Here is a 10,673-nt window from a genome sequence, read left to right on the forward strand (position 1 = left end):
CAGGCATTCCCAGATGCCCTTGGTGAGCCAGGGGGGCTTTCGGGCACTCCTGCCACCCTTGCTTCTTGTTGGGGTGGTCACCTCTTGGCCCTGAGTATCGTCTCCTTAAGGAACGACCACTCATCTTGAGCACTGAGTTCCCCTGCTCTGGAGAACCCAAGTGCCTCTCCCACTAATCCCCTCAACTTGTTGAAGTTGGCCTTCTTGAATTCTAGGGCTACTGCCTTGCTGCAGGCCCTTGACACCCTGCGCTGGATGGTGAATTCCAGCAAGCGATGATTGCTATTGCCCTGGTGGTCAAGGACCTGGAGGCCCCTTACCAGGTCATCGCCTGTGGCCAGGACCAGGTCCAACAGGGCATTTCTTCTGGTGGGACTGTGCACCTCCTGAATTAAGTGGAGGTCCTGTATCTCCACCAGGAACCTCCTGGGACGGTCCGACCTGGCTGACTGTTCCTCCCAGCAGATGTCCGGGTAATTTAAATCACCCAGTCCAGCTCCTCCCCTTGGCTGGGGCATCTGTAGTAAACCCACACTTTTAAATCCCTCTCCCCACGGTCCCCTTGTATCCTGACCCAGAGCACTTCAGCTTGCCTCTCCAATGACAAGGACCCGGCATTTCTTCCTGCTGGTGTTCACTCTCTGCCCATTCCTTGTCATGTGGGGAGTGGCATCGTCCCTGCCAGGGGCAATTTATCTGTCTTTCTCCGTCACAGCTGCCAGGGCATCGAACCTGTTCCCCAGGTGAACCTGAGGAGCTTCCATCACTCTATGCCTAGCAGCTCTGGATTTGAACACCTTCTGCCACTCCTGCGTTGGATGCGTCTCCTGTGGGGGCTGTACAGTGGGCAACCGGGCCTGCAGAGAACAGAGATAGGCATCAATTTCATCCTCTGCATCCCTGATCCCCCTCAGCCTGCTCACCTCAGCCTGGAGCTCCCTCACCCGCTCCTCCAGGGCCTTAAGTCATGCACAGGAGGGTCAGGCAAGGAGACCACCAGGCCTCACCCCCCAGGACCCCACCGAGCCCCCCCCACAGACGGGGGGCAAGGGGCTGCTGACCCCACTATGAGCTCCGTCTGGGTGGAGGCCTCAGAAGAGCCCATGGCAGGTGGCAATGCCAGGGCAGGGCCCCTGGCAGCCACGCTCCACGTCTGCACCATGTCTGCAGAGCTGCGCCCACTGCTTTTGCTCGCTGGAGTTGCCACTCTGGGCAGCTACCTCGTGCCTGCCTTACGTGAACACCAGCACAAAAGCTGGTGCGCCCTTACAGAGCGTGCCTGTTTGCGCGCACTTGCGTGCGGCTAGGGAGCACGGCTCCCTGTCAGGCAAGCTAAGAGGGCTCCAAAGGGCTTCCCCTCCTGATCCACCTCAGCTGTGCTGTACCCTCTGCCTCACTTACCTTAGGAGGAATCAGCTGTTGCTGCCCCCGCCGTTGTCTCCTCCGCAGCTGCTGCCTCCGCCACCGAGGTAAGGGGGTACACGTGTGTATGTGACACACGTGCGCCCCACTCACTTAGCTCCTGGTCCCCAACCTAACCTTAAGGAACCTGTTGAAGGATGGTAAGCAATTCAAGAATGGATTTCAAAGCTTCCTAATGTTATAGTCACCAGAAATGAGGTTCTTCAAGTTCTCTTTCAAGGCCATTACCTGCAAACATAGGCAGCCAGTCTGGCAACTAGGCCCCTGAAAGGCAATCAGGAGGTCGGCTGGGTGGGGGTGCAGGTTATTGGGGCATCAGGTCAGGGTTCGAATCAGTGGACCAGAGATCTGAGGGATGTATTCCGGGGTACAAACCAAAGTCAGAAGCCAGGAGAGTTAAAGAGTTGGGTGCCAAGTTCCAGGGAAGATCCAAGACCAGAGTCAGAGAAAGCCAGAGACAAATCAGGAGCCAGGAGAACCACAGACAGCAGTGAACACAAGACTTGCCAGAGCAGGCTAAAGCTGTTACTAAGGCATGCCTGCAGCCTGAACCTGCCGGGCACTTAAAAGTCTCAGCAGCCCATCCAGTTACAGAGAACTGGGGAAGTTGCATTAGCCAGGGATCAAGGTCAGATAAAGAAGCTCAAAGGCTCAGCCCAGCTAGGCCTGACTGGCCAGAGGCTCTGAAATTACTTACTGATGTGGGTTGAGCCTGCCCTTAGCTCCCCCAACAAGTATCCTCACGTCCTCCAACGGGTACAAGCTGCACTCAAGAACTGGCTGTTTGACAGAACATGTGGCAGTGATTTATTTTCCTAAACTGATAGTGAAGCTCAGAGATCTGGAGCCATGCAAGCAAAGGCTTGAATGCTTAACAAAAAAACTGTTTCTTTGAAGTCTTTTCCATGTTAATTTTATCCATTCATGACATGGTTTGTTAAACCTTTTGAACAGCAGATGAGCAATTTGTAGATTACATCCACCAGAACCTCCACTGGTCTGAGTTGTCAGGTATGCCAGGACCTCACCATGATAATTTATCATGGAGTAAGAAATAAGTAGTTAAGTGAGCATTATGCAAATGAAAATGTTGTGAGGTTTTCATTAGAATTTAAGTAAACATTTCACCATCTAGGTGAAACAATGGAATATCACAGCTGGTTTTACTATGACTTTACTCCCCTTCCTATAAAAGTGCAAGCAGTCACAGGTTCTCTTCTTTTCAAGGTCAGGGACGATTAGATGGAGCCCTGTGCTCTTTTTCCAGTGAAAAAAAATTGGAGTACTTAAAAAGAGCTTATAATGCTGGGGTTAGAAATATTGAAATGGAGTCCACAGTATTTGCTGCCATGTGCGGACTTTGTGGTCTTAAAGGTAAGATTTGTTTTCACGGACCATTTCTTTTCTCATGTTTCTTCTCTTACACCTTCACATTTCATAATTTTATCTCCATATGGATATGGCTTGCTATGGAATTTGTACACTCTGAAGATCACAAACATATTCCAAACATTTTTTGCTCTGAAAACTGTATCAATGCAAACTCAGTGCTTCATAAATGGGTTACCTGAAACTACTGGTTTTGAGTACAGGGAGAAGAAAAATGTTAACTGTGTCTAGCCTAAAAACAAAATTTCACTCATGCCAGCTCTAAACAGTTTCTTAATTATGCCAGTGTCCCTGGTTTTCTTTTACTGACTGCAAAGGCCATTTGTCTCCTTCCACTATAGCATACATCATATTTTGGTTCAATTTTCCACCTACTTCCCACCACTTGAACTCCTAAGGAGCTCTAGACAGAGCTTAAAGCTGATCCCCTTTGGCAGAACCCCAAAAGGAGAACAACCGTGTCACAGCCTCAGCTGCTCTCCTGATGGTAAATGCCCTCACTGGTATAGTTCTCCTCTAGGTTCATGGGTTCAGTTTATATACTTTCACGGGGAAGTTAAATGAGTCCTCATTTAAAAGAAAAACAGTGACCCTGCATTACTCATATGTGCTATCCTTTACTGAAGAAAATACTTGGCATTTATGGTACAGCAAATAACTTAAAGTGTAACATCTATTCTGTTCCAGCTGCTGTTGTCTGTGTGACACTCCTCAACCGACTTGAAGGTGACCAAATCACTATTCCCCATGAAGTTCTATTAGAATATCAACAACGCCCACAGCAGCTGATCTCAATCTTTATCAAGAAGCGACTTGGATTACATAACCAAAATAACTTATTGGATAATGCGTTTTTCCTCAGCAACTAAGAAAAAATAGATTCTGCCAATATATAAAATGAATGTCTTTCATTGCACACAAGTGTGTGTGTGCGTGTGTGTGTGTAGGCAGACATAAATACAGCACTTATAGCTCCCTACTATATGTTACATATATTACACATTGAACTGTTTAATTGTCCAATAAATTTAGACCAGCCACATGCACAAAGACAGACCAGCCACAAACACAAAGTAATTATCACACAATTAACTGGTTAACTGCATTAAAAATTTAGACCAGCCACACATGCAAAATAATTATTGCATGATAAAAATGACTATCCAACTATAAAAAGAGCCAACCATCTATAAAATTAGTGCTTGAAAATGTATTACAACTCTATAGCTGATTTCTATAAAGCTTTAATTTGAACATGTAGCAGGGCCCTTAGTCATATAAAAATGAAACTCTAAGATTAATGCCTTTGATATAAGCAGACACTTTCCACATCAGATCCTTCTTCAGGTATGTCCCACTCACCCACTGAATCAGAATTATAAATAAGAATTAGTACACCTTTGAAGGCAGCCAATAACTTTTTAAAAGTAATATTTCGTATTGAATGTCAATCTAAAATTGTTCAAAGTTTAAAGACAGGAGCTATCATTGTACAGCCATGCCTTTACTATGTATAAATGCTCCTGATTGAATATGGAACATCTGCTATTGGTTTTCATAGTTAAGAATTTCAGTAAATGCAGGAGATGAGTACATCATACATTTCTGAGTGTGAAAAAGAACAGATATCATCAGTCCAAATTTAATTTAACTCTAAATACCTGACATCTATAGTATCCTCTGAACTTGCTTGATAATCAGCATGTAGCAATACAAGTCATGCTCTTTAAGTGTCTGTAAGTTGAACATGACTCTTTGGTGTTTGCTTTCTTATTTTATTAATGAAAGGGTTCATCTAGAGTCTGCTGACATCAGTTCCCATTGACTTCATGATTCAAATTCTTGTTTGCAAAATTCACTGTTTGCAAATGAATTCTGAGAACTCAGTAATCTTGTAACAGAAATTTATAGCATATAATGGTTTTTAAATTTTATAGGTTTATCACATTAAAGGGAGAAAAGGTGCCATTAAAGGGATAAATTAATATACTGATTTCATTTAAGAAAGCCTGCAAATATAATTAGAAAAGGAGTGTTACCAGATATTTCATAGGTGATCCTAAAGCCTAATTTGCCTTGCTGGTATTCCTGAAATCATTTTCAGAAAATGTTACTTCAACAACTGCAAGTCTAAAAAATAACACTTTTAAAATCCTATATAATTAATTTAAAGCCTGATTCTCCTCTCACCTATGCTGATTTTATACTGTCTTCACTGTAATTATTCCTGTTTTAATAATCAGGCATGAGAAGGGAATCTTAGTGAAGCTATTTCTCCTGGGTGGAGCACTATGCTAGAGACATCACACTGTTTCCAGTCCTTGACCCAGCTCTGAAAGGTAACTCAAATATCTCTGCACAGCACTGCACTACAGCATACAGATATACCCTTAGGCATCTGGCCCACAGTGTGGATTCTGCTGTCCTAAATGATGTGCCTAGGTTCCCATACAATGCATGGAATGCATAAAAGCCAGAATTGCTGAGTGAAGAACAATGGAAGAGAGATGCAACAGGAAATGCTAGGGACAGGCGTGTTTCTTAACTCTCCCCATTAAGCAAACTTACTAGACCAAGTGGCTCAACCAAGAGAGGCAGGGGACTGCCTAGTGTGGAGGTACTTTTCAGGCCAGGTGTGAACTGATTGGTTATCACCAAACAGTTCTTATTATCAGCAAAGATATTGTTGTGTTTGTATATATGTTATTTCTGTATATTTTATATGCTTTGCTCCAAGTAGAATGTGTTACTTCAATAAAGCTTAATTAAAGTGAGTATCAGTTGAAGCAATGGGTGTGGGGAAACTGACACCTGTCCAGTAGCAACTGGATTCTGACTGCCAATTTACCCCACAAACAGTCATTTCATAGTTTCTAATACCAGTAACAGACTGACTTCAGACTGGAAACTGAAAGACTGGTTTTATATCCCTTATCAATATTCTGAATTCACCAGTCCCTGATCAAAAAAAATATTACCAGTAAATCAAGTCTTTAATTGCTATGGATGTTTTGAACTGAGGATTGCAAGTCAGATCAATGGCACTTGATGCAACCACTCATAATATGGACTACCACTATACCAATTTATAAACAATTTGACCTGTGATATCTTTAGCTTAATTCTGCTCCAGTTGAGCAGGGGTTTAAGACTGCCAAATGTACCTTACTGGGTAGAGTGGTGATTCTCAACTAGGAAGCTATGGCATTCTGGGCCTCCTTGAGATCTTTTCAAGGGTGCCTCGAGGTGCTATATAATGTTGGCTTTGTTAGGTTTGCAAAAATGATTCACAATATAAACCCAGAGATTTCAAATAGAAATCCATAATTGTGGTCTGAGTTCTTTGCAACAGAAAAATCACTCTATTATTTTCCTGCAGGCATAAAAAGTGTGAAAACTAAAAGCTAGCATTTTCCAAAGGGTGCCTTGATTCTAAAAAGGTTGAGAACCACATGTGTAGAGGTTATGGGACATGAACTAACATCCTCTAGGACCAGAAATGAGACCAGTAAAACAGTTTTTTGCTTGTGACTTAACTTGTATAAACTAAAAGTTAATTTTAATTCTGTGAGGGTTAAAGATTACTGAAATGAGTTAATGTGCTACTTACCTAATACTGTATTTTTTACAGTAATCATTAACAACCCTTTTAGCTAAACAGCATACAGAATCTTTGGCTTGATTATTAATTTGCCAACAGTGGAGAAATTTTAATTTTTCAGGCTAACAAAAGCATTGTTTTGCTTATTTTTCTTTTATCTTAATGATACGAGAACAATGATTTCTTTGTGGCACATGTAAAATTTGATGCTCTATAATGCTTTAGATTGTACAGTTAATTGTTTACCAAGTTCAAAAAACATGTCATTTGTAAGTCAATTTTCAAAATGTTAATCATTACTGTAAAGGAAAGGATCAGTTTTGGAAAGGATCATTATAAATTGCATCACAATCACTTTCACTTTTTTTCCTGTAAATGGTAGTAATGTTAGAAAATGTACATGAGCATATTTAGAATATGCTGCCAAATGGAAATTGTCCCTGTTGGATACTTGACCTTTAATCATTGATTAGCATTTAAGCTGCTTTCTGTCTGGTTATTTTTTTTTAATTTGTAGAAGTACATTACATTTTAAAATTAAAAGATTTTTTTTGTTAAGTTGTTCTCTGATTTAAGATAGATTTTTGTCAGTCAAACTGTAACAAGTCAAAAATACTATAGGAAGATATTACAAACTTGAAACTACTACTAGAAAAAGGGTTATTCTGGATCTTTTTTTTTTCTTTACACACCTCGTACTTCTGATAAGGAGACAGCATGAATTCCATGCCTTTTATTACCTAGGTGCAAAAGGAGAGAGGGAGTTGGCGCTGTTAGTGAGAGCATCAGTATTAGGATTAGTTGGAAAGCATACAGGTTTCCCTCATTTTATGCTGTACATGCATTCCTGGAAAATGGCACATAACTTGAATTTGCATAAAGGGAATGCACTTTACAATGTAACAAATAGGGATGCATTCCAAGACCTTGACTGTACTGACCCCCAGACCCATTTCTACCACTTTTACAAGACAATTTTAGTTCTCACTGGCAGCAGACAGTACACACAAGCACAGGGTGGTGGTGAATGTTACCATAATGGGGATGGCAACTACAGAAACATATCTCACAGAGAATGAGAAAGGAGCATAGATCCCCACAGGAGACTATTTTGGTGCATCACTCCCACAACGCACCACAGAAAGCAGCTGACTGCGGGCTTCTACCACACCAATTGCATATGAGTGAATTTACCTTGCATATAATGAATTCTTGGTATAAAAAGGGTCATCACATAAGAGCAAATTTGCACATTCAGAACCCGCATAAAGCAAGAAAACCTGCGAAAAATGTTCAGGTAAAGAAGCATTTAATGTGCAACAGGATTTCACAGAATGTTTTGATTTTTCACCCAGGTCCCCAAAACTGAAAATCCTGTAGATTCTTTTTTTTTTTTCATTTTTGAGGGGAAAAAAATCACAGAATCATATAAAAGCATCATAGGTTTGGAAAAGACCTCAAGGGATATCTGCTCCAATTCTCAGCACCTAAACCTTCTCAGATAGATACCTATCCAGCCTTTTCTTGAAAACTTCCAATGAAGGCCATTCCATAAACTCCCTAGGTACTTTTATAGAAAGTTTTCTAGGAAATGTTCTTGAGAAAGTTTCCATTTATAATCAAAAATGTGGTTTTGATTCATTCTAATTAACATCTCCAAGGAGCAGGGTTGAGGGAAGTGATATAGCCCCATCTCCTTCCAAACTGAAGGTGCTGGGGAAGGGTATGCTATGCAAATGTTACAACATAAAACAACTACTGCTTCAGTATATACTCCATGCAGTGCACCTGTAAGCTAACATGCTCTTTGTTCACTGCACAAAAAATGTCAGGCATCATTGTCATGTTCCTTCCATGTTTGACCCTCATTCAGAAGTAGGTTCAAAATCCACACTGCAGCCTCAAATATAAAATATGAATCACTGAGCCAAACTGTCTGCTGCTGTAACTTAGCACAGATGTGCTCCAATGGACTGCAGTGGAGTTTCATCCATTTATTTCAAAAGGGACCAAATGATCAGAGGTATAAGAGCAATAGAACCTTAAGTATAACAGAATGTTACCATAGGATCAATGCCTCAAGCTTCAAAAATCAATCTACGCTTCATCTAAACATCTATTTTCTTTACATGGCTTGGCATTTATGCAGGAGCAAAAGGCAATTACCCTGTGACAACAAAAAACACTGAAATGATTTTTAAGCCTGCCTTCAGGCACAATAACAAGTGACTGTCTGAGACCCTGTGCTTTTGGACACTGTCTCTCCCCACAAACTCAGCTTTTCAGGCAAACAACCTGATCTCCTTGGATACATGGAGAAGAGAAGTAAGGCTAGCTTTCCCCTTAAGTCCCCAACAAGTTGTGTAGCTTGCTCAGCATATTGTATATAGAGCAACTAGTCACCCATGGCACAAATGAAAACCTCACTGCAGTTTGGGCACAGACATGCGGCAATCAAGCCCCCAGGTGATGGGCATAACTAGCATGGCTGTCATAAAGCTTTTTCAGCTGGACACTCACTGGGCTTTAAGATCCTTCATCCTGTGTATTTCCTTTGGTGTGGATAGGCAGCAGGTCTGGCTCTTTCCTTGGCTTCTCTTACATACTTCTCAGACACAGGCAATTAGCCTGTTACAGCTATTGAAACAAACATCACTTAGTCTTCTGTGCCCTATTTCCCATCTGTATAACAGGGAAATATTCCCTATTTCTCAAGGTATTGTGAGCATACAATCTGTTAACAACTCTGAGGCATGAGAGAATTATGGCAATGAGGGACATACAGGTATTGAGAGAGACAAGGAATCATGTACATGAATCTTAAAGGCAGACAAGGTTCTTTGGGTGAATCTGATATCTTTTATTAGACCAATTTAAAGTTTTAAGTTGGTCTAACAAAATATATCAGATTCACCTACAGAACCTTGTCCGCCTATGTCCTTAGACGGACATGGCTACAACCTACACGCCGTAACATGAATCTTAAAGGCATTCTGATATTTGTTGTTTCTGATTACTGCATAATATGTGCAGTATGTGCGCCTTACGTATAATGAAATCCCAATACAAATATATGCTTTAAGAAGTAATACAACAAGTTTTCAGTTGACCACAATTAAAAAAAAAGAACATTGAATAATTTAAGTCACTAGTTGTATATTTGCTATTTCTTATTTACATCCATTTTACACAAATGTAGTGAAAGGTTAAAAAAGGCTGACAGAGTTATAAAACATAACGACATCTCTTGTTTAACTTAGTCATATTTGCTTTTTTTCAACACCACAGTAAAGATCCCAGAGCTGAAATGTTATTTCTAATTTTATAATTTATTCAGAAAGACTAATTTGCAAAATGAAATTGTTTGGATGACTGGTTTGCAGTAAACATGTTGCACCAAATTGGTTTCTAAATTTAGAGAAAGGTTAAGTTTCCTCTTATAATAATCAAGGAATAATAGAGGTATTCAGGATAATGAGGTTTTGTAATTAAAAAATCAAATTCTCAATGAACCTGAAATGAAAGTTCTGTGGGATGCAGCTATACACCATTTAAAATGACAATTTTGTAAAAATATTTTAGATTTGCATTGTCAATTAAATAAAGAACCCCATCTGGTTGCATGGTGGTTACCAATATCCTCCATTATCTTGGTGGGGAGGGTCCTCTCTGCTGTTTTCTGCTGGGAAGTGAGGACGGCAGTTCCGAGTTGTATTGTTCTTAGGGTTACCATATTTCCAGTTCCAAAAAAGAGGACTCCTGTTGGGGGGACACCTCACTCCCAACCCACAACCCCCTAGCTCTGCCAGTGCCCCTCACTCCTAACCTGCAGCCCCCCAATTCCTGCTGCTGCCTCTCACTCCCAACCTGCATTCTCCTGGCCCTGGTGCCCACCACTCCTGACCCACAGTCCTTTGTCCCCCTGCGCTATGCTGATGCCCCTCACTCCCAACCCTCAGTCCCCCACCCCTGCCTCCAGTCCATGCTGTTGCCCTTCACTCCCAACCCGCAGGCCCCTGTCCCTGCTGGTGCCTCTCACGCCTGACTCGCAGCCCCTTGGTGCTGCCAGTGCCCCACATTCCTGACCCACAAGCCACTCCCCCCATCCACTCACTCCCAAGCCACAGCCCCCCTGGCACTGTCAGTGCCCCTCACTCCCAACCTTCAGACCCTTGTTCCCCCCAGCCCTGCCAAAGGGGGCCCCCAGTTACCCCTCTCCCAACCAGGCCAGAGCACAGGGACTCCAATTCATGCAGCTGGC

At 42.0% G+C, this 10,673-nt stretch overlaps 1 protein-coding gene across 6 annotated transcripts in view; it reads left to right on the plus strand.

Moving 5' to 3' along the window:
* The window catches only part of UPP2 (uridine phosphorylase 2), a 31,379-nt gene extending 27,424 nt beyond the window's left edge, over nt 1–3,955 (plus strand). For 5 of the 6 annotated variants that reach the window (XM_019554652.1, XM_019554654.1, XM_019554655.1 and 2 more), the window contains 2 exons: nt 2,650–2,796; nt 3,499–3,955. In XM_019554652.1, coding sequence (XP_019410197.1) covers nt 2,650–2,796; nt 3,499–3,680 — 329 coding nt within the window. In that variant the 3' untranslated portion in view covers nt 3,681–3,955. The remainder of the gene's footprint in view (nt 1–2,649; nt 2,797–3,498) is intronic. The other variant, XM_019554653.1, reaches the window with a different exon arrangement.
* Nucleotides 3,956–10,673: the final 6,718 nt, after the last annotated feature.

The sequence above is a fragment of the Crocodylus porosus genome, unplaced genomic scaffold (assembly GCF_001723895.1).
Source record: "Crocodylus porosus isolate Cpor-Errol unplaced genomic scaffold, CroPor_comp1, whole genome shotgun sequence".
Taxonomy (NCBI): domain Eukaryota; kingdom Metazoa; phylum Chordata; order Crocodylia; family Crocodylidae; genus Crocodylus; species Crocodylus porosus.